The sequence below is a fragment of the Trematomus bernacchii genome, unplaced genomic scaffold (genome assembly GCF_902827165.1).
Source record: "Trematomus bernacchii unplaced genomic scaffold, fTreBer1.1, whole genome shotgun sequence".
NCBI lineage: Eukaryota > Metazoa > Chordata > Actinopteri > Perciformes > Nototheniidae > Trematomus > Trematomus bernacchii.
Window position 1 is genome coordinate 5,991,971 of NW_022987656.1, and position 24,284 is coordinate 6,016,254.

The window sequence follows — 24,284 nt, forward strand, 5'->3', positions numbered from 1 at the left end:
ATCACTCATGCTATGGCCAAAACTATGTTGTGTAGAAAGATAAAATAAGATAAGATAAGATGGACCTTTATTAATCCCTGTGGAAGAGCTGCTCAGTACAGGCAGCCACTCTGGGCGGTGCTCAATATCTAACGAGAAGGCCAAGCATTGCTCCACTGGTCAAGGTGGTCAAGGTGGTCGTGGTGGCGGCGGCTTTGATGGTGGTCGTGGCGGCAGTGGCAGCAGGAGTCGAGAACGTGGCAAGGAAATGTTCTGTTATCGGTGTGGAGATCAAGGACATATGGCCAGGGACTGTGACCAAACGGAGGATGTGTGCTACAACTGCAACAAACCAGGCCACATGGCTCGTGACTGTGGGCATGCCAACGACCAGAGGTGCTACTCCTGCGGTGGGCTTGGTCACATCCAGAGACGTTGTAAGAAGGTGGTATGTTACAATTAGGGTTCGTTGAGACGGTGTGCCATATGTATGTTTTGTTTTCTATGACTTTTTGTTTTTGTTTGGGATGGGGTTGGTTCGTTGTGCCGGTGATCCTGGGGACACCGACTTTAAGGGGGGGGGTGTGACGACCCCTGCTTTAAGGTCTCCTGTGGTGTGTGTATGGCCCTTTAATGTTCCTCCTCTGCTTGTGTCCGTCTGATTGAGGACACCTGACGGCTGGCGGAGGATTAAGAGGCCTGAGCCAGAGTCTCGATCTCTCTCTCCCCGCAGAGGACCTGACCTCGGAGCAGCCACGTCGCTTAGTCTTTTTGCTTTGCCTTTGTGTTAGTTTTTGGTTTATGTTAAGTTTTTGTTAATAAATATATTTTTCATATATGTTCTCGTCCTTCCCACGCTTTTTGTTATGGCCAAGAGCCAGGCCATGACAGGTATCAATACCGAAATCAACATCAATGTTATCAAATGCATCAACAGGATACATCCATCAGAGCGACCATGCTGCGACAGGCATCAACGCTAAAGCCTCCAGATTTCAAATCTCCTAAAGAAGAAGAGAAGAAAAAAAAGAAAAAGCATCATTAGGCATGGTTACTTTGGCCTTTACTCTGCAATAGCAGTGCCCATTTCACTTTAGATAATGACCATACTGTATATTAAGACTCTTGTTTTGTTTTTTTATAAAACCTGCTCATATGATTTTACAGTTCAAACCTTTCAGGATGTTTTCATTCAGAAGCCTCTGCAGCTGCTCAGCATCCACCTCTTCGTACTGGAAATGGATGAAAGCAAGATTAAATAGACTGATGTAAACTTGTCCAAATATTTTGTAAGTGAGTATGCTGTTAGCCACAAGCTAAAAGAAAACAAGATTGACCTGTCCATACGTCCAGCTAGCGAATACTGTTACCGTATTTGGCTAACATTGGTCTTGCTGCAATCACAAAAATCAGGCTAAATCAGCAGGACATGTTAGCCTCTTAGCTAAAGGCCAAATCATTCAGTTGCTTTTGCTGCAAATTACATTATCCGCCATGTCAGCAAAGGAAGTGTTCAGTTAGCATGTGCTTTGACTACACGTATGCTGACGTTTAATTCCACAGTCCAGTACCGTTCGTGTTGTAAGTACCTTAAGCTGGTTTGCCAAGAAGAAGATAACAAAACGAACGATTGTTTTCAAATTAGTTTGTGTAAGGAGGTCCCCGGTTACCGAAATTTACATAATTTGTCTTGAAATGAATACAAAGACAGCCAAATTGCTCCTGGCAAATAACGTAATAACATCGTCAGCAAGTGGAGTGGTATGTTGACTAGCATAAGCGCATGTAAGGAACACCAGGCTGGATGAATTAAACGGTTAGCGCATCGACGTTACAGCAGCTCCCTTCGAAACAATTAAGATATGTTTGGAGGCTTAACACTAATGTTGCTCTGTCAGCCTACATCCAGCAGACACAAAAAACACAAGCAATTCAGTCATGTTCCTGTCCACCTGATGAATGGACCTATGTGGACTGTTTAATCAAAACAATCAGCTGAAAAACACAAAAATGCTAAAAGGAAACTGCAGTAATCACATGTTCACTATGTGTATTTATTCGATATTCAAAGAAGTAATCAATGACAATTCCATTTTTCAATTAGGTATTTAGCTAGGCAGTGAGAATGAAAATATTACCTTGTCGGAGTTTTGGCGGAAAAAGGATATCTTATTCTCGTCGTCCTGTTCATTTTTGACTTGTTTGATGTTGAACTTAAATAAAGATAAAGTGCAAGAGATGAATTTTACCCCAAATGACATTTATAAAAAGTGATAGTTAAGGACATAGAATCAGAATAATAAACAACAATGGAATATCATTATATCTTACACACCCTTTCAGTTGGCTCATCTTGAGGGTCACCAGAGTTCTCACTGTCAGGAAAGAATTAGATTTAGCAGGTTTTATTGTTTGATGTACAAAGCGAGTTGGTTAATGGTAGTAGAGAGAGGGACTTACTAGACCATGGCCTCTGCCTTGGACATGATGGTCAGGATGAAGGAGGCCTTCTCATTGGCATTGAAGGTGGACGGTACGATCAGGTACTCACCAGGCCTCAGCATCAGGAACTCCATCACCTCACGTGCATTAATGTAGGTTTTACTCTGGGCAACTGGTGCGTGGCTACTGAAGAAGGAGGCTGGGAACTTCCCCTTCTGCGCCTTGTACTGTAGTCATAAATAAAGAGGGTTAACCCTAACCCTAACTCTTTAAATCAGTCACCTGAGCTGCAAAATGTGGATGGAGGTTTAATAAGGGAAACATTTCTTACCTTGTCTTTCACCTTGAGGGAAATCAGTAGAGTTCATGTTGGCGACAAAAAGGAATTCATTTAATATATTAGCATCAAATGTTCAATTAAATTAATGTATTTTTCTAACAAGCATATGCTTTCACACACATAGAAAGCAGACACTGCCTAAGTCTTAGATCTCCCTCACTAACCAACTCTTGTGTAACCCACAAACTGGTTGTATGGACTTTTACTGTTACATTTGATTTACTGCGACCCTCTGATTCCTTTGACTTTCATTGAGATGTTCTGTCAATTGATAAACGTTGAAAGTATTCTAAACCTGATTAAGATATTTATTCCTTTACTCATTCATTCTCTCTATGGACGCTCTATGGACTTCAGCAAGACGTTATAGTTGTTTTCACTTAATCTGACAACCTCAGCTGCCTTCCATATCTACTGATTGTATATCCATAATAGTCCTTATACTTTGACAACACAAGCAAAAGGAACAACAGTATTTACCTCAAATACACAGAGACCAATGTGGAGGCTTTGAACCAGGTGTCTGTTTCTCTTGTCAGGCTTTTGCATGAGTGACACCAGCACATTTTTCTCTCCATTGTTCTCCGGACTTTGACCGCCAATCTTGACCCGATACTGTGGATTGGTCCAGTAACTGTCTGCAAGACAAAAAGAGTACGATTTATTTGCATGTATAATTTTGTAAATAGTCTGATATGTGATTTGATATATTATCAAGATTAAATTAAAACGTTTTTAGGGTTTACTGATGAACAAAAAAATGGAGTAACAAGGCAAATTGAAGTTTAAATTGTCAACTATCTATTACTGAATCTACATTATCATAGCTTGTGGAAACAAAGAAATGTGAATTGTTTGGTTATTCTGTGCTTTACAAGATTCTAAGTCAAGCTTTGCATTGCTCAAAAGGCACCACAGGGGGGTGGTTGTGCTGGATGTGTTGGGGGGCATGTCTCTTCTGCCTGGGGCACCCAGAGTGTCTTGCAGCGCCACTGCCGGCGACCCTCTGGTTCCCAGCCAAGCCATTATTGATTCAGGTACTGCCGCCCCAGAATGCTCCAATGCTCTTACATAAAGGTTAGGGTTGGGGCTAAGATTAAGACTAACCCTAGTCTTGTTTAGTCACTTCCTAGACAAAAGGGACATAAAAAAAACTAAGCAGGAAAAAGGAGTGTGACCTCTGTTGTCAAATTATGTTATCTGGTGATTCGACAGGTGTAATTTCCTAGTCCTTTAAAGAGTAATCGATCACATAATATGGCACATTTTATCCAGCCTTATTAATTGTAAGTCCAGATATCCTTAAAGTACCTCTATTATTCATGCATCCTCCAGCAGTTGTTCCTGCAACCCATCGGCCATCATTCATGTAGGTCTTCCAGTGACAGGACGAGTTTCCATCAAGGTAGTCTGGACTCAGGGAGCAGATGTCCAGATCTGTGTAGAACTCACACAAGTCTTCCAGGCTCATCCTGTGGAGATTCATTTGACGTAATATATTTGCCCTCTGGATATGATGCTGGAACTATGAAACCCTAACCTGACATATTTTCAATAGGTACAGATTAATTATCTTTCTTTCCAAAGAGTTTTGAAGTAGTTGCTACTGTATATTAAAATCCAGGTGCATAAAAAGGTTTCAACATTTAATTGAATTGGCTTACCAAAACTCTCCATCATCAGCAACTGAAAGGCACATTTCCCGATCTTTGGAACTCACGGTTTGCCACAGAGGAGACCTTAAAGAGGGACAATATTTTATTTCAGTTGATTCTAGACATTCAGGGGCATGTTTTTACAGAAACATAATATGTCCTGGAGATTAGAACATTAGGCCTCTCCCCATGTTCTGCTTATATGCAAATACAGTGGCACAGTACAAAGCTTAGGTTTTAAATGACAGAACTACTTTATAATATCCATAACCAAATCACCGTTTCAAGTCCTTAATAGGTTACCTATGGGAATGTACAGAAAAGGTAACATAAGTGATTTTATATAAAAATAAAAAAAGGATCCTGGCTCTCACGCTTCATTCTTGAAAGACCTTTTTAATCCTTCTAAATACTACCTTTAGGAATGTACCATAAAGGCCATTGCATTGCGTATATTCCAATTCAGTAAAAGACCCATGGCTGCTGCCAATCTTTATTTATATTATCATATGGAAAACAATCTCAATATGTCTTCAAATAAGAGCCATGTCTCTCTGAAGTTGTTCTCACCGATCGCTCCAGTCTCTGTTCCACTCTCCTGTGCCCCAGGGATTCCACAAACGCACCAGGTTTATTTTTTTCCCTCGGCTCATCATCTGAACAGTAATCATGGCAGACAGCACCACAATTATGTAACATATGCTCATCAAAATGCAATAAATTATTTCAAATGATTCATGCAAAGGTAGTAAAAGCTTACAAACCTAGCTGTTGTTTATGTTATCTTGTGCAATGTCTTAAGTTTATTTCCTTACCTGTTTCACACCTGTAACAGTATAGGCATGGCCTTGGACCAATCCATTTGGTAATACGTTATTGGCAGATGTCTCCTACAAGCCAAACATTTTAATCATTGATGTTGTTAACGGATTGTAGACAAGTGAAAACTTGTCCAACTTGGAAAAGTTGAATTTAAATAAAAGTTATCTAATTGCTAAAATATCAAAAATAATGTGGTTAGGTCAAATTCATATTTTTTAAATGTTGGAATACAGAGTTATAGAGAAGATAGAAACAGGAGGCAAGTCTTGACCATTGATACTGGAATTCAAGATGGCCGCCATTCATTTTTCCTTAAGGTTTGTTACCTACTGCACATGCTCAGTAGTGTGTTTGTAGCAGGCCAAACCTGTTCCATCTATAGACTTTACATTGGTATGATGTTAAAAAAAAAACGCTTATCAGCTTTTCAAAATGCAAAAACTGACATGAACAGCTAGATCTTATTTTTGCAGCGTTTTCTATTCCAGGCTCCTTGTTTTTCTCCTTGGTTACTGAAAATGAAATCTGTTGAATTTATCTTACGATAAAAGAGAAGTTGAAAAGTATCCAGCCAGTGATGGTTTTGTGTGGTAAATGTGTCCTTACCCTCTGAGCTGTACCACAGCCCATCAGAGACTTGGTTTGGCTAGCTCTGCACATCAGCTCCCACAGGTTTGTGGGGGGGTTTGACAGCGCGATCGACATGTGAACACCACCAGTGAAGTCCATCATGGCCTCGGCAGGAGTTCCAGCATTCATGTCCATATAGGAACCACACACTCTAAAACACAGATGTAAAAATATTGTTACAGATACTCCAATTCATGCTTAGATAGAACAATTATTGAGAAACAATGTCATTGTCATACTTGGCATAGGCTTTCTCCATCAAAGCAGGCCAGAACTCATTTTGGTCTTTGGAGTGGACAAAGATCAGTCTGCCATCTATTGTTGGTAGCTTGTCATCAATGACGACGTCAACCCATCTTCCAAATCTCCAAAACTGATTGGTTAAACCAAGACGGAAAGAAACATCCATATAATACCAAGTAATTTTTAAAGAAAAAGATTGCATTATTATTAAAATAAATTAAATATTATTTTGTACTCATTGCTCACATTTTCTGTGGAATTGTATGGAAGTAAATAAGAGACAGAATGATTTGAATTTGATCAGACACCAAATTTATAGCATTTCAGTGTTTCCCACAGATCTGAAATATACTTGTGGTGGTAGCCGAGAACGGGGGGGGGGGGGGGCTAGTGGAGCATGCTCATGAACTGTTCGCCGGAGCCTCGCAGCGGAGTTACTGCGGAGCGCATAAAGCAGACCCTTCACGCGATAGCAGAGCAAACAGGTACAGGAGGGGTAGAATCGTCGTGCTCGCGGACGGATAAAAAAAGATTAAACCTAAATGGGTTGCGCTACATACTTTGGCGGACGTTAATATACCTGGGCCCAAGTAAAGTCTATGCGTGGGAAACCCTGCATTTAAATATTTTACTTTGACAACCATGTATCTGAATTTTTTTATTCCGAATGTACCTATGTGAAATAAAAATCTGAAATATCTTGATACGCAATTTTGAGTTCACAAATTCAGATCTAAAAATTCTAGTTTTTAAATTTCAAACAAAATATATTCAGGTTGCTCAAATTCGAATTATCAAATCCAGATCTAAAATTTCAAGTACATTCTTTTTGAAATTCTGTCAAATTCGGAGCTTCCAATTCGGTGATTCAAATTCGGTGCTTCCAATTCGACGTCCAACATTTAGAGGACGCAACATCCGGGCTACCCGGACAGGATGAGCAATCGATCCTGAATGCAATTGAACCGACTTCTGGCCTATCAGAGCGGCGAACTCCGGGGCAGTGCCGGGAAGCCCATGCGGAAATGCTGCAAACTGTAGGCGATGGACGCAGATGGGAGCAATTCCCGTAGACCCTATGTTAAACATTTCCAACTTAAAAGAAATAAACATGTTTCTAGCCTAGATCCAACAAAACACATTCTGTATATAGTTAGATTCCCCCTTCATGACAACTGGACTGTTGCTCCTAGCTTTCTGTCTCTCTGCTAGCAGCTCTGTGATGTTACAGGGGCTCTGCCTGCTCAGCTCATTCGGCGAACACTACTTGAACCCGGCTGTTTTTGCTGTGTTGTTGCCTGGTGGAGTACTCGTCATGCAAATATCGGACTTATCTTAACCTGTTAAGCCCTGAGCCTGTTTTTCAGGTCTCAGGCTCGAAAATGACATTCCCAGAACAAATGACCATATCTTCCCTTCTAAAAGGGTTAAATTAATAATCTTTTTTCTCAAAGTAATGATAAACCTGTGACTTGGATGTAGAAAAGTCAGAATCAATATAGATGTTTTTTATTTTAAAGATAAACACACTCATTGTGAAACAAAAAGGTGGGGGCTTTGCGCATGTAATTTTGCATTAGAGTGAAGCTACAGTCTAGCTCTGACATCTAGAAACGTAAAAGCATGGATTATCCGTTGTATTGCTCATGGATTATCAGAAATCATTTCAAAGGGACACAGACACATTGGATTAACCTATGGATTAACTTCAGCAGCGTTTTTATCGTTTTAATGCCATTGAAGACCACTTTGGAGAGACTACAGAGCCAAGGTAAGAATGTTAGCATTTTTAGCTACCTAGCGTCACCTGTTTTGATGTCTGTTTTTGTTTATAACGTCGCAAATTCGTATAATTCAGTGATAATGAGGGTACCCATCGATTCTGTGTCACCTCACGATGTGAATCGATGTCATGGATGTGGAGAACAGATCAATAATAAGGTTTTGTGAGTGATTTTCGGTGCAGTAATCTGTTAGCATTTTTCGGTCGTTGCTAATTCAGAGGCTCAGTGTTAGCATTGTGGGTTTTCTTTTGAAAAAAAAAAAAAATGATCATGAGTTTCTTCCCGTTACATGGATATAAAACATTCATAGTTTATTAAATGAACATGCCCTCAGACACTGTTTCCTGCAAGATGTTGCGGCAGTGCCCCGGTACCGGGGTCTCTCGGGCTTAACAGGTTAAAACAGACCGTCCTCCATGAATGCAGTTTCTTCGGTAAGTCAAACCCGCCTACTTTATGTTATGTTACTGGTGTTTTTATTAAGCTAACGTTAATGAATGTTTAGAGTTGGGTTAGCATTTGAGCAATCGGTAGCTATATCTGTGCTAACGATGCTAATCAACGATCCAAGTTAAAACGTAATAGAGAAGTGTAAAACATTAAGTGGGATGATACTGTATACCAAAAGGCTCGTCACAGCAACCTCCTGGAGCTGCAAGCAGTGATGTTGGTCCTACAGCACTTCAAACCCTTAACCTGTTAAGCACCTAGCCTGTTTTTCATGTTTCAGGCTCGAAAATGACATGCCCAAAAGAAATGACTACAACTTAACTTCTAAAAGGGTTATATGAATAATTTCTTTTATCAAAGCAAGGTTACATCTGTGAGTTGGATGTAGAAGTGTCAGAATCAATATAAATGTTTTTTATTTTAAAGAAAATTCAGATTTTACATAGTAAAAAACTAAATGATAGTGTCCGTCCAAAGATTATTTTTTACAGATAGTGAAAACTACCCTTGGATGATGGGTTAGTAGACTAAAAGCTTTAGGAATCCAAAGTACAACATATAATAAGTACCCTGTATCAAGATTGATGCAAAACAAGTGACATTTGACCTTTTTAGAGAGGTTTAGCCAAAACCACCCCACCTCTGAGGTGATTTGGGTGAAAATGGTTTTTTTTCTCTATCTCTGGCTCACCTTGCTCGATTTTGAGGGTTGACACACCCTTCTGACCGTTAGAGCCAATAGAATCGAAGGGGGAGGCTCACACACACACACATTGTAAAGAGAAAAGGTGCGGGCTTCGCGTTTGAAAATCTAGGTTTGAGTGGAGCTACATTCTAGCTCTGGCATTTGGAAACTAAAACGCAGTTTTATTGCTTATGGATTATCAGAGATAATTTCAAAGAAGGCACAGATACATAGGATGAACCTATGGATTAACTGCAGCATCGTTTTATTGTTTTAATGCCATTGAAGACCAGTTTTGACCAAGGTAAGCCATGTTAGCGTTTCTAGCTACTTAGCTCCACATGTTATGATGTACGCTTTCGTTTATAGCGTCGCGAATGTTTATCACTGATTGTTGTGGAGGCCACCGTTAGATTCAGTGTCTCCAGGACACCAAAAATGAGTGGTTGGCTGTGCATCTAGGATAAGTAATAAGGGAGTTAGGAGTGAATTTAAGTGCCGTTTCAGGTTAAATATTTTCGCTCGTGGCTAATTCAGAGGCTGAGTGCTAGCATTGTGGGTTTTTTTTGGAATTTTTTTTTAAAAAGATCAGTTAGCTGAGTTTCTTCCCGTTACATGGATATAAAACATTCATAGTTTATTAAATATTAACATTCCTTAGACGTTGTTTCCTGCAAATAACGCGTTTTTCCGCCCGGTACCGGGCGGGCCGTGCGTAACAGGTTAATACAGGGCAAACATGTGCTAGTGAGGAGCGAAAACCGCACCACAGTGGCGTACATCAACAGGCAGGGCGGAGTCCGCTCAATAGTCTTGTTGACCGCAGCAGAGAACCTGTGGTTGTGGGCTTCACAGATTGTGTAGTCTCTAACGGCCCTGCACATCCCGGGACAGGAGAACAGGGGGGCCGACCTCATGTCAAGAGGCGGACCCCTGCCAGACGAGTGGAGGCTTCACCCGGAGGTGGTGATTCAGGTCTGGACTCAGTTCGGAAGGGCAGAGGTGGACCTGTTCGCCAATCGGCGCAAAAGCCACTGTGCCCTGTGGCCCGGCGATGGTGTGAAGGAAGGAGTCTAGAGCCTCTGTCATGTACGTTGGGCTCTAATCTTGCCTACTTACAGATACTGGTGGACAGGGGGCTGGCTCATTCCACAATTAAGGTGTATGCAGCAGCCATTTCGTCCTGCCATGAGGGATTTGGAGGCAGGTCAGCCTTCAGTCAGCCGCTTATGGCGCGGTTTTTGCAGGGGGTCAGGAGGCAGCGCCCAGTGATAAAGAACCTTGAACCTTGAACCTTGAGCTGACCGCTCTGTCGGTGCACCCAAGCTGTCTTTTGATCCTAAGAGCCTAAGGAGTTCGTTCAGCTCAAGGGCTATACAGCTGGGCGGCTTTAATCTTCCACCCCATATTGGGGCCAGGGAGGCTAAATTACACTTCCTCTGCCCAGTGCGTGCGCTAGCATGTTATGTGGAGCACACGGCTGCCATTAGACACACTGAACAGCTGTTTGTGTGCTTTGGGGATGGTGTGGCTGGAAAAGCTCTCTCCAAGAAGTGCCTAATTTCCTGTTCACACCGCAGCGGCGGCGCGTCATAGCTCCGGAATGCGGTTCACTTCCAGCTCCAAAAAATTGTCGGTCCAGAGGCAAGAGCTTCGGAGCTATGACGCGGCGTCGCTTACGTCTCTTACGTCGAGGCGTGCAGGAAACCTTACTTTGACCATCCGTTCGCTGTTATTGATCATTGTGGAGATACATGGGCTGTACAGGTTGTCATGTCCGACTATCACAAGTAGAATCATAATGAAAAATACGCCGGTAAAATGTGCCTGTAGAAAACGGCTTAGCAAGTAGTCAGTTTAGCTTCGGTTGCTATGCTAACATCACCCATGTTATACCAGAGAAACTTTCATAACAGCGTTGTGATGCCAAACAGCGTCAATTCAGACTGACACACATTCACTTAAGGGGAACTGGGGATATGTATCAGCTTGTGTGACAGTCAGACAGTGAATACTTTAGAGCCGTGTGAGCTAACCCGGAGCTAACGGGAGAATAAACTCCCGTGGAAGTGCAGCCAGCACTGCAGCGGTCGGTAAATGCCGCTGAAACACATTAATAAACAATGAACCACGGCACTCTGGAGAAAAGTATAAGGTTGGAGAAGTCGTTATTTAATTTAATCTGGCTTCGTATGATTAAAAGCAACACGATCATCGACCCGACGCAGTCCCCGGCCCGTTGTTGTTGTGGGAGAAAATCAGCGACGTAAACTGTGACGTCATGACGCAGCAGCGGCAGCTCTGGGCAGTGTGAACAGAGCGGGAGCTGAAAAGGGAAACCGGAGCTGAACCAGAAAAGCTCTCGCTAGGAGCTAGAAAGGGAAAAGCGCTGGTGTGAAAGCCGCATAACAGGATGGCTCTGCGAGTGCATTATACATGCCTATGGACGGGCAGGGAGAGCCCTCCCCACTGGGGTCCATGCCCACTCTACACGGAGCGTGTGTGAGTGTGGGGGACGTGGTGCACGTATGTTTTCCCATGCTCCTTAGGGACCTGGGGAACATGGTGCGCGGTAGGCTCCATACGGAGTCTCCGCACTATTTTTTCCATGCACACTCTACACGAGGTAAGCGTGTGTGAGTGTGCCTTATCCAAGCTGCGGCCCCGACTTCTCCACGGTTACAACCGGATGGGAGGAAGTGGGGATGCGGTGGATGTTAGCCAAAAGCCGGTCAGGGACGGTGTGATGGGTCGATGACATGTTGTTGGACGACAGGGCGTTTATACATCTGGGCTCCGCCCACTGTACCCATAGAGTCCAGTAGAGGGCGGAGCCTGTGTGAGATAACGGGGGATTACGTATTGTAACGCTAGTTATATAAGCACAGGCGGAGCCCTCTACCTGGGGGCCCTGTCTTTCCTATGCCGCCTGCTAAAGAGGGTGTAGGATGACGGTCGGAGGGCGTAGCCGCCTTATATACTGTGGGCCTGCGCGTGCATTCAGGTAGGCTCGCCCCGATTGGCCGGCTACGTTTACTTCACTCAGTAGGTGAAAGCACGCACAGCATGATAGAGAGTAGTACCCATAGAGTCCAGTAGTGGGCTCCGCCTGTGCTTATATAACTAGGGTTACAATACGTAACCCACCGTTTCTCCCCAAAGCCTCTAATCATCCATACTGTGAATATGAGAGGGGACATTTTTTTGTAATAAATGCTTTGGACAATAACAAATATAAAGTTAACTGTTGAGTTGCTCAGTTCACGTTGGTGTGAAAGCCCTATTAGTTCATGAGAACTTTTCCCCCCTTTTCAGTCCCTGCTAGAGAGCAGGTACTTTCCTGGGGAGAAAGAAGTTCCCATTTCTGATTGGCTGGGCGAATTGCAAACCACGGCCGTAAAACTCTCAAAAGTTTTGTGAAGCCGCCATTGTATTTGCTGGCATTAGCATTCTTAGCATTAGCATTAGCCCAGTGCACCAACGGAGAGAGACTAACTTATGGCAACACAAAAAAAAACATGGGAGCGGTAGAGTGATGAGGAGGTGCCGGCGTTCTGACGATTTACTCGGAAGGCTTCAGTAGAAGCTGCTGGGACTCCCAGCAGCTTCTACTGAAGCCAGTCCCCAACTCCGGGGACTTCCAGCCGGGGACTTCGGGTGGCAGTATACGCCGTGAGTTGTTTGCGGCCTGCCAGTAAACCCAAAGCAGAAGAAGAAGAAGTGACGTCAGCGGCTTCATTTGCGTAATCTTCCCTCAGGGACTTATTCCGGTGTGAACGCGATCTGCTCTTTAGTTCCATGGGGGAACTAAGTGCTGGGAACTAAGTACGGCAAAGTACTTGGTGTGAAAGCGGCTAATGCTATTTGTAACTGACCGCTATGATTATTTAGTATGCATGGTTAGGGGCTGGCGTAGGTATGGGCGTGACGCTGCGAACCCCGGAATCATAACAACACGTGTTTAAACTGTTGCCGTAATCGGTGTCGCAAAGTATCAAGCGACAAGGTCTGCTACGGACCTCTCAAACGTACATGTGAGTTATAGAATACTATTGCCACAAACATTCTGTGATATTATCGGGTTTATATAGGTTTTAATTGAAACTGTGTGTGTTGTTCTTTGGCTCAACTGTTCATAGTGCCAATTGATATAAGAGATATAAGGACTGCCATGCTTGACGTCGCACATTTTTGCACCCTCGGTGAGCGGAGCGAGGTACGTTAAAGAGACTTTTTTACACGTGGTTATTTGATCTGTGAATTAATACAGTTGTGGTTTAACCAAATGCTTTATTGACGTTTTGTAATGACAATTACAGTAAGTACCTATGTCTGTGTTTATATTTTAGTTTGCACGATGCTTGAAAGACCAATAAAGAAACTGCATCCGTCGAGACTCTGCCGTGATTATTGCAGAGAGCAGCTACACTATTACTGTATTACTAATATCTCACATCTGAAGGTTTAATAAAATAAAAAAAGAAGAGGCACCCTAAAATAAAGATTGGTCTTTCAATAAATGTTGTTGATTTTGTCTTTTGAATTGTTTGTCTGAAGTAGCTAGAACTGGTACTTATAGTTTGAATGATACAGTCTGGATATAATGCTGTTAGGAGGAGGCATCACAGGTAAGAGCACCATTTGTTGTGTTCCATCCACAACAAATGCACACAGATGGATTTGTGTGTATTTCTTTATCTACAATATCTTGAGTCATTATTGTCAGTCCAAAACAAGAGATTCTTTTTTAGTAACATGTTTTTAAAACATTATCTCTTTCCCACTTCAATATCTTGAATATTTTAGTTTTTACATCACTACATTTATCTGACAGCTTTAACACTGTAAAGGTATCACTTCGGACTCTGGGTAATTATGACAGCATTTCCTACTATTTTGAGAGTTTGAACGAACAAGACCTTCATCTATTAATGTAGAAAATAATCAGCACATTAAACCATTAGCCGCTTTCACACCAAGTACTTTGCCGTACTTAGTTCCCAGCACTTAGTTCCCAGCACTTAGTACCCCCATGGAACTAAGAGCCGATCGCGTTCACACCGGAATAAGTTCCCTGAGGGAAGATTACGCAAATGAAGCCGCTGACGTCACTTCTTCTTCTTCTTCTCCTGCTTTTGGTTTACTGGCAGGCCGCAAACAACTTCACGGCGTATACTGCCACCCGAAGTCCCCGGCCGGAAGTCCTCGGAGTTGGGGACTGGCTTCAGTAGAAGCTGCTGGGAGTCCCAGCAGCTTCTACTGAAGCCTTCCGAGTAAATCGCCAGAACGCCGACACCTCCTCATCACTCCACCGCTCCCATGTTTTTTTATTGTGTTGCCATAAGTCATTCTCTCTCTGTTGGTGCGTGGGGCTAATGCTAATGCTAATAATGCTAATGCCAGAAAATACAATGGCTGCTTCAAAAAACCTTTCCGAGTTTTACGGGGCGTGGTTTGCAATTCGCCCAGCCAATCATAAATTGGTACTTTTTTCTCCCCAGGATAGTCCCACCTCTCTAGCAGGCACTAAAAATGGGGGTAAAAGTTCTCTGAACTAAGTTCTCTTTTTGGTGTGAACGCAAAATTCCAGGCACTAACGGAACTAAACGGGAAAAGTACGGGGAAAAGTACTGTGTGAAAGCGTCTATTCTAGCCGCGTTCACACCAAGTACTTTCCTGTACTTAGTTCCGGCACTAAGAGCCCTGGCGCTTTTAACCCCAGGGTACTTAGTACAGATCGCGTTCACACCGGAGTACTTTTCCCTGAGGGAAGATTACAAGTACAGTAGGTGGCGGTAAGCACCTTAAAGTTGTTTGCAACCCGCTACAAAACAAGAGAAGAAGAAAAACTGATACAGGATCTGTTTAATCGCCATGTCGGTTTTCTTTATTGCACTCTCAAGACATAACATTAAATAGAAATATTTTAAATGTAACTAAAGTGTCAGTTGTACATGTCAGTAAACATTGTCAATATAAAATAAAGTGTCAGTTGTACTATATAATAACAGTAATAACAATATAAAATAAACTCCCAGCTGTAGGGAGTCTCAGCAGCAAACCCACCTTTATTATATATCTTCCTGAGACCCACTGCATCCATCTGCCATAAACACTATGCATACATGTTATACATGTTAGTTTTGGCCCATAGTGGACTCCATGTTGTGTTGTGTGAAATGGGGGGGAATTAAAAGTTTAGGTCAAATAATATTTAAAATGATATAAATTATCATATTTGTGTATGTGCCGCTGCCATTCCCCCACAAGGTTGCAACATTGATGATAAATAAATGACAAATAAAGCTTTGCCAGTTTATAACCGATGAAACATGATGGTATCAGAATAATCACTTACATGTGATGTATAGGATGCTACACAGGTCACAAAAGATAAAGTGTCAGGAGAAATAAGCTTAATCGCCATGTCGGTTTTCTTTATTGCACTCTCAAGACATAACATTAAATAGAACAATTTGAAATGTAAATAAAGTGTCAGTTGTACATGTCAGTAAACATTATATATAAAATAAAGTCATAACAGTAATAACAATATAAAATAAACTGTCCCAGGTGTAGGGATATTCTCAGCAGCATGCACACCTTAGTGCAACGTTGTGTGTCGTGTGTCAGTATTTACAAAAACTATACCAAATAAACTGTTATTAAATGCAGTTTGTTGCTCATCCTGCCGCTGCGCCGACGCTTCCTCATGGCGCAGCGCCCACACTTCATCCTGGTGCTGCTGGCGCTCCATCTGCTGCTTGAACACTTCTGCCTGGCGCTCCATCGAGGTGAGCATCTTGTCCTCCGTTTCCTGGGCCTTGGTGAACAGCACCATCTGATCTCCACGCAGCGACTCATTCACCACGGCACGCCGGTCCTCCAACGCCTGGGCGGTGTCAAAGAAATTCGCATCCCGTGTCCGCTTTCCTAAGAGGGGAAAATAAGCAATATACAATATACAAGTTTAGTCGCCATGTAGTTTTACAACATACTAGGAATGTGTTTTTTGTATTTTCACAAATAGAATTAAGGTTTCACAAATCTGAAACTGTGTTATAAAGAATGTTTAGACCAGGGGTTTTCAAAGTGTGGGAAGGTGAGCCTCCCCTCAGAGAACATAAGAACAGCGGCGCCCCCCCTCCCAATTATTATTGCTATTATTATTATTATTGTTGTTGTTGCTATAATGCAGGGGTATTCAATTGCATTTCAAAGAGGTCCAGTAAGAGAAAATGAAGACTGTTTCTCTCCTCTTGTCTCGTCTCTGTGTGTGTGTTTGAATCTATCGTGCTGACTCACTGAGTGCACCGATATGATTGGCTGAGTAGCATCACCTCCTTAAAACATTAAACAATAACTTTTTAAAACATTTTTATCTTTATGTTTTAAACATGTTGTATAAAACTCCCCCACTACTTGGACTATTCCTTGCACCCCTCTAGAATAAGCCCGAATGGTCTCAACTTATAACAAGATCGCAAGGACACTGGTAGCGATCGGACAATTGAGTGTTGTTCAGTGTGTTGTGGAACATGCGTGTGCGTGCATGAAAATATACCACACACCCAATTACAATAGCATGTTCAATTCACTACCATGGAAGTTAATAAAGTTGTTAAAGTTGGAACAGCCTGTGGACAGCCGTTCTTCCTTGCATGTCAGTCGCCGACACCTTCTTACAGAGGACAGGCAAATCTAGCTGCAGCACGACCCGTATATTTTCGCACGGTGTTCTCAACACATATATTTTTTTTTAAATTTACATTTTCAACATCGTGGATAAATCCTTATATGCTCCCGGCAACACACTGAACGTCAACTTTGCCTCCTTATTACACTCACCCCTACTTTAGTGGGAACAATGAGTCTGCGTCTTTGATGCACACAGGAATAAACGCAGATCATCCTCTGGCTGCAGCCTTCACCGGCACTTGCTTTTGATCAAAGTCAATGCGGAAAACCTGCACTCACACAGGTAGGTGGAGGTGAAGGGAATGAGCACTTTTACAGCCTTTTTGGCGAGGTGGGGGAACCCACAGTCTCCACAGACAGCCAAAAGTGTGCAAGTGTCACTTTACTCGTCTTTTTCTCGTTGTTCTTTTTCTCAAGCTGCGCCTCCCCTGAAGCTCTCTGGCGCCCCCCAGGGGAGGCGCGCCTCACACTTTGAAAACCGCTGGTTTAGACCCTCTGGGATAATCCAGTCCAAATAAATCGGCTATGCAGCGATTTAAGAGGTTCAAACACGGAGGATTGTTCCTTTTTGAAGAGTGCTTCATGTATGCTTGAACTTTGTTTAATGTTGTTGAGGCAAGTTAAACATAAAATATGATGAATATTATGAAATAAACATGATTGTGAACATCAGTTCGATGCGTAACGTTCTTTCAAGACAAAGTTACAGTGTGTGTGTACTGTGTGCTCGGGGCCGGTGTTAGCCTATTATGGCTAGCATGGCTAGCTTGATCTACTGAGCAAATAAAAGTACATCTGAGACCATTATTGTGCAGATTAAAACCCCAGTGCATGTAGTTGATTTTACCTTCGTCGTGGTCGTCCTCGTTGGCCACTGAATCCGCCGTTTGTAGTCCTGCCCGAGTTTCTTTATTTTTAGCCGGTGTGCCGTGGGGCTGTGCACATTCCCAGGTCGAGTGAAAGCTACTGAACTGGCTTCAGTGCATTCCCTGGGTCGCGTCCTCTGCGTAGATCTCCAGAAGCGCCGACACCTCCTCATCATTTCTTGATGCTTGCCATAACTGCTTTCAAAAACAAACACAACGCACGGAGCGTTGTGTTTTTGTAGCGAGGAAAAACAATGGCGGCTCTACACAACATTTTCAGAGTTGTACGGGCGTGGTTTGCAATTCGCCCAGCCAATCAGCACTGGGGCACTTTTGGAGAACTTTTCACCCACAGAAAAGTACGCTCTCTGAGTTGGCTCTAAAAATGGGGGTAAAAGTACCCGAGATTAAGTACGATTTTTGGTGTGAACGCGACTCACGGAACTAAAACGCGAAAAGTACGGTGAAAGTACTCCGGTGTGAACGCGGCTAATGAAAGTAATCATTAGTTAGGTCATTGTTCAAAATGAGCTCCAACTACAACAGTTAAGTCAACTCTTGCATGGGTAATAATAATAATAAAAAAACAAATGATATAATATAATAGTATAACTTGTTTCTACTTGAAATACTTTAACAACACCTTCCTGATTATACTAGCATACTTTTACTAAAGTAACATTAACATGTTTAAATGCAGAGCTTTTGTAAGAGAGTATTTGTATAGTGTAGCACTAGTACTTTTACTTTCAAATGTATTTTACTTGAATTTTTATATCTGAATTTGTGAACACTGAAACAAATACATTGAAATTCAGCTTTTTAAATTGCGTATCAAGATATTTCAGATTTTTATTTCACATAAATTCGGAACAAAAATATTCAGATACATGATTTTCAAAGTAAACATTTTCAATGCTATAAATTCGGTGTCTGATCAAATCAAAAATCATTCTGTCTCTTGTTTGCTTCCATATAATTTACATCCCACATTCAGCACATGAAGTTTGATTACAATCAGAGTTCAATGAAAATATAGTGCCAAAAATAAGAACCATTTGTGCTGTGAATATTTACCCTGAAGTGGAACATCCCGCAGTATTTCTCATTGAAAGTTTGCTCAAGAGGGACGACTTTACATAGGATGTCTTTCTGGAATGTCAGTGCTCCAATTGAGGCCAGAAACCAGCAGTCTTCTGCTTAAAAAAATGAGCCAATGAGTTGTTGAGACAAGAAGCATATTATTGGAAAAATGATAAATGAAGAAATGTCCTACCAACAAGTCCTTGACCAAAGTCAAACCTGCAGACCCCGTCAAGTACAAAGGCTGGATAAGGAGCAATTCTCTGAAACAGGGGGAGTGTTGAAGAGTAAATGGTTTAGCTCTATGCTGATGAAAGACTATTTATGACTTACTTAAATATGACTCAAACATACAGGCAGTCATCTATGGAAAGCCGTGTGAAAATTTATTCCATATCCTTTATGTCAGATGGCAGTTTCCTCGACTAGGTGGCTCTTTGTCAGCAGTAATTAGACATTTGGTCCCACTGGTTTGCATTCTTTCTTTCTAGTTGAACAAAGACTTGTCACTCTTTTTTTTAAAGTACACTTTTATCAAACGTGTTCCAACACAGGCCTTAGTGACACCAGGCACCGCACTAATGGTGCCAAAGTTCAAACTAGTCAACTTTATGACTCACTAGTGGCCCTCCAGACATATTAGAGACCATGAACGTTTTACTAGTTAACTACTGGGCTGTAAAGGTCCTGACAAGTTAACTAGTCGAACAGGGATTCAGCTCACCACTTAACCAGTGACCTACAAAAGTCTGCACTAGTTAACTAATTAGATCAACAATCGCTGAGTTAACTAGTTATTCTAAAAGACAATCAAAGTAGTGTGACTTGTCGATTTTTAATTTTACTCGTATACATTTTGAGCCTCACACGCTAGCAGGGTTCCTGCAGGTTTCGCTAACTCAAATGTAAGACTTTTTAAGACCTTTTTAAGACCACTTTGAATAGAATTTAAGACCTATTTCACGGCAAGAAAGTATGAAGGACAATTGCTATGAAAGAAGAAATACGTCCCATAATTACTTACAAAGTAAATGTATTCATGTTCAACATAAGAACAATGACTGAACATAACAGCATAACAGTCCAGAACTGTGTTATCATGTTAGACAAAAAGTGTGTGTGTGTGTGTGTGTGTGTGTTAGGGCTGTGCAATTAATCGTATTTTAATCGCAATTACGATTTTGGCCTGCCACAATTACGAAAACAACATAATCGAAAAAAACGATTATTTTGCTTTGCTAGGTTGTGACAGTGCACTAGAACATATTTGATCTAATTAATTTTAGTCTAATTTATTTTTATTTATCATATTTATATATGTTTAGTAGCTTGTGGAAGTGCGCTCCAAAATATTTGTTGATCTTGTTTATTGGTATTTATTATTTTGATATTATTTATTTAAATGTATCATTTATTTTTGTATTGGTTTTTCAGTTGAATTATACGTAATCAACAGTTAAAAATATACTGTTAAAATTATTATTTGTTTTAAAGTTCAATAAATGGATGTTTTCAAACCAATGAATAATCGTATTTAATAATCGTGATATCAATTATTGACCAAAATAATGATTTTTGCCATAATCGAGCAGCACTAGTGTGTGTGTGTGTGTGTGTGTGTGTGTGTGTGTGTGTGTGTGTGTGTGTGTGTGTGTGTGTGTGTGTGTGTGTGTGTGTGTGTGACAAGAGCTATATTCAGAGCTCTGCTGCCTTGGCTACAATCTTTCATCGTTGCTGTTGTATGATTGGTGTTTAACTACAGTATTTAGCGTCTACAGCACCTCCGCTTTTAGGGTTGACGTAGACCCAAGCGTCGCCCGGAGGTCCCCTGGTGTTGTTGCGGGAGCTGCTGCACTAGCTAACGTTGCACTAGCTAACGCTACATTAGCAAAACAAACGCACATTTATTTTGCAAAAGGTGCAGCGGGCTTCAAACACGTTCCCTCCACTGGGTTCAACCAAGCACTAAATTCGATGTTTTCCAACAAAATACGCTTGAACTTACACTTCCCCATATTTATTTGTAAGTAGATTTGAAGATACATGAGTTTCTGACTGCCGCTAGCTGAAGCTTGGTTGCTAGGTTACTAGCTGGGTGTTCTCCAATAAGGGGCCGGGGGAAACAAAGTTAGTGATTACTGGTTCCATGTTGATTTATTTCAATACAAATTGTTGGGGGGAACTGAAAGGCTCTTACCGTACTGGTTACTTTGCAGCCCGGACATTTCCCCCAAAACACATTTAGACGCGATCGCAACACAGAAGTACCTTTCAAATCCCATCATTTTTAAGACCTTCTAAATCATATTTAAGACCTTTCTTATTTTTTTGGTCATATTTAAGACCTTTTTAAGGCCTTAAATTCAGATTATCAAATGTAAGACTTTTTAAGACCCCGCGGGAACCCTGGCTAGGTAAAATGGGCTTTTACTAGTTACCATGTGAACATTTTTGCCTTAACTTGTAAACTTGTTGAAGCAAGTTTGGAAAAAAGTAAACTAGTAAAGTTAAAAGACAGTTCTACTTGTAAACTAAGGAACATTTTGGTTCAACTAGTGTCGGAAAACGGCCGACTGATATCAAGGATATGGAATAGCTTGCCATATAACGCTTGGAATCTCACAAGTTTAGTTGTAAAGTCATTCCAACAAGATGAACATTTTGTCTTTTACTAATTCCAATAATAAACATTTTGAGCTTCACTAGTTAACTGGTGAGGTGAAAAAGCCTAGAGACCTAGAGAACACTTTTGTATGAACTTATTACCATGTTAAATAATGTATTTATAACTAGTCAACTAGTAAAGTCAAAAGACACTCCTACTAGTTAAGTAGTTAGTATTTTGGTACACACTAGTAAAAGTAGTGAAGGAAACTGCCGTCTGATATCAAGTATATGGAATAAATACTCAAATGGCTTGGCATACTCTTTAGCTTCTGTTGAGCTCTTCCAAAACACTCACCGCTGGTCTCAGCCACACCACTCGCTTCAGGTCAGAAGGCTTCAGTATCCCTTCGCCGATAGATTTCCTGTCGGGGGGGAACATGTCGTCGATGTACCGCACTCCTCGAATGTTGCAATACTGTTCCAGCTGCTGGTAGTCTTGGTTTAAAAACCTCTCAGGGTTGGCAAAGCAACCATAACCGTCCTGCCTTTGACGGGCCTCCATAATGTTCAGACACACACCGGGGGGAGGCATCGCTGCAGTGTTCGGGCTCTGGTGAGGAAAATGGGAAGCAGAACCATTTTGACCTGCAATCATTTTGTATACGCATTTAAGAGATGGGAAAGAGGTTTAAGAAACAACAGCATCGGGTGAAATGAATTGACAATAACACTTCAATGCTTCATTGGATCTCAGCTTTTTCACTTGTCGTCTAACATCTTCCATATTTCTTGTCAGGTTGAAATGAACACCCAAACTATTTCTCTAAGAATTACATTTACACACTCAGAAGTCAGAATAAGTAAAAATGTGATCAAATGGCAAGTGATGGCAACATATGACACATTTTTTGTTATTTTATTTTTTAATGTTAACAAAAGCAGTTAATGTGAAATTAACAATCTACAAATGATAAATAGGTTCTCAAAAATACCACTATTTTCAAATCTGTATTTGAAAGTAAAATATTATTTGCAATAATATTATTAGTAATAAGGGCATTTGGGATTATAATACCCATAGCACACATTTTATTTTTCATCATGCCATTCAGTGTCCTTTTTGTTCCCTTTTTGAACATCTGCATTTGATTTCTTTCTACACTGTAATCTCATTTTGTATTTTTATTTGTAATTTATTTAATAAATGTTCAATTTAAAATGTGTCACACTCATACTTAAACTTTTACATGAGCCTATGAATTATCCAAACCTAACTCAAATGTAATAAAAAAAAAAACGTTTTCTATCATTTATTTAGCACTGTCACCATCTTATGAAGGACCCAAATGCAGCACTCGAGAAACCAAGGAGTATTGGTAATATACTTTATTGGTAATAATACCAGAGCAGAGGGATACCAGCAGAACAGGAACAGCCGGATGATGTGCAGGCAAACGAACCAGAGGACAGCAGGCAGAAGGTGAGTCAGGGCCGGGCAGAGGGTCAGGGAGCAGGCGAGGCGGTCAACGTAGGTACAGGCAGGGTCAGGGAGCAGGCAAGGCAGGATAGTCCAAGGACAGGCAGGATCAGGGAGCAGGCAGGTCAGAGACAGGCAGGGTCGGAACCGGGTAGGCAATCTGTTAACAAACGTGTGAAAGACTAGCATGAAGGCAAAGTACGATCTGGCAATGGGTGTGTGTCTGGTGAGGGTTTACATACTGGCAGTGTGACTAATGGGTGCAGTAGAGAAAGAGAGTGAGCAAAAACGTGTGTGTGGTTAACAGGTGAATGGAAAACTACTGGTGAATGATGGAGCAGACTGTGACAAGCACATTACATTGGTAGTACTAATTTGAGAATTATATATATAGGAGGTCACGAAACATCCTCATAACATTTAACTGTACATTGTCACATATCAGTCTCTTAGAATGTTAAATAGAACGTTTTAACATGCTTGATTTGCTGTAGCTTATGGCATTTAGGCTATACATAAATATGCATTATTCTTCTTATATCTAAAACCTGAATCACCCAGTTTAAGATATCATTGGCTTTACAAAAAAAAAAAGGGAAAAATATATACAGTATAATGTAACTCATTGTGCCTGATTAAAAAATGACAATGTATTTTTCAAATCAGCTCTTCGACATAACGTTCAATGATAATGTGCACCAAATGTCATTGCCAAGTTTATTCTCATACTCTAAAATAAGATTAAGATTGCTACAGCGAGTTCCACAATGCCTTAATATACTTCAAACACATCAAAAGAATAGAATCAGGTGCTTTATAAATAAAGGATTTATTGACTCGTGTCATTTATCAAGCACTTTACCTGATAAACAGAAAATTGTTTTCAATATGTGATCATCAGTCCCTTTTTCTCGGATTCTCTATTGTGTGTTTGCTGTTGAAGTTCATGTTTTTTTCTGGAGTGTAAGTGTAATATAAGTTCTGCGGTTATTGTGAAAATAATTCCTTTCACATTTGTGTGCCCTATACTGAGTTTCATTCTTATTGCTCTTAGTGCTGTGACACCTTCATTTCCCTAAAGATATTAATAAAGGTTTATCCTATCAGAAAAAAGAAAGAACTTTAAGTAAAAGTACTCGTTAGGTCGAATGGCACAATTAAGAACCATATATTTTAATTATTTTATAAAAAATATTTGTGCATTAATGTGTTCATCACTTCAATGTTGCATTGGTGAAGGTGGGGTTTATTTAAATCACTTCATACACTATTGTTTAGCTTAACGTATAATAATATATTTTAATGTATGGGTCATTTTAGGCATGCCTCATTTCGCTCTATTTGCTCTTTTCCAGCCCTGTTTTTGCAAGGGCTGATTCTGTGAGAAGTCTTCTTCGCTGCTTTTGTGGCAGACTACAGCGCCACTTACAGGCCTGGCATATGTACTACAGCGTCTCCAGCGCTTTCGAGCGGCAGTGGCCGTGGCCCAACCCCCCATTCCCCTGATAGGTGGAGAGTTGCCC

The 24,284-nt window shown here is 41.2% G+C and overlaps 1 protein-coding gene across 1 annotated transcript in view; it reads right to left on the reverse strand.

The window, feature by feature from the left end:
• LOC117486743 (calpain-1 catalytic subunit-like) overlaps positions 1–21,886 on the reverse strand; it is a 28,981-nt gene extending 7,095 nt beyond the window's left edge. The window contains exons 1-16 of the mRNA XM_034135277.1: positions 21,640–21,886; positions 18,871–18,940; positions 18,672–18,790; positions 6,108–6,241; positions 5,845–6,019; positions 5,232–5,306; positions 4,987–5,072; positions 4,426–4,500; positions 4,073–4,233; positions 3,242–3,399; positions 2,753–2,764; positions 2,440–2,648; positions 2,315–2,354; positions 2,118–2,192; positions 1,154–1,211; positions 922–983 (exon numbers count right to left, since the gene is read on the reverse strand). Coding sequence (XP_033991168.1) covers positions 922–983; positions 1,154–1,211; positions 2,118–2,192; positions 2,315–2,354; positions 2,440–2,648; positions 2,753–2,764; positions 3,242–3,399; positions 4,073–4,233; positions 4,426–4,500; positions 4,987–5,072; positions 5,232–5,306; positions 5,845–6,019; positions 6,108–6,241; positions 18,672–18,790; positions 18,871–18,940; positions 21,640–21,876 — 1,746 coding nt within the window. The 5' untranslated portion in view covers positions 21,877–21,886. The remainder of the gene's footprint in view (positions 1–921; positions 984–1,153; positions 1,212–2,117; positions 2,193–2,314; positions 2,355–2,439; positions 2,649–2,752; positions 2,765–3,241; positions 3,400–4,072; positions 4,234–4,425; positions 4,501–4,986; positions 5,073–5,231; positions 5,307–5,844; positions 6,020–6,107; positions 6,242–18,671; positions 18,791–18,870; positions 18,941–21,639) is intronic.
• Between the last annotated feature and the right edge of the window lie 2,398 nt (positions 21,887–24,284).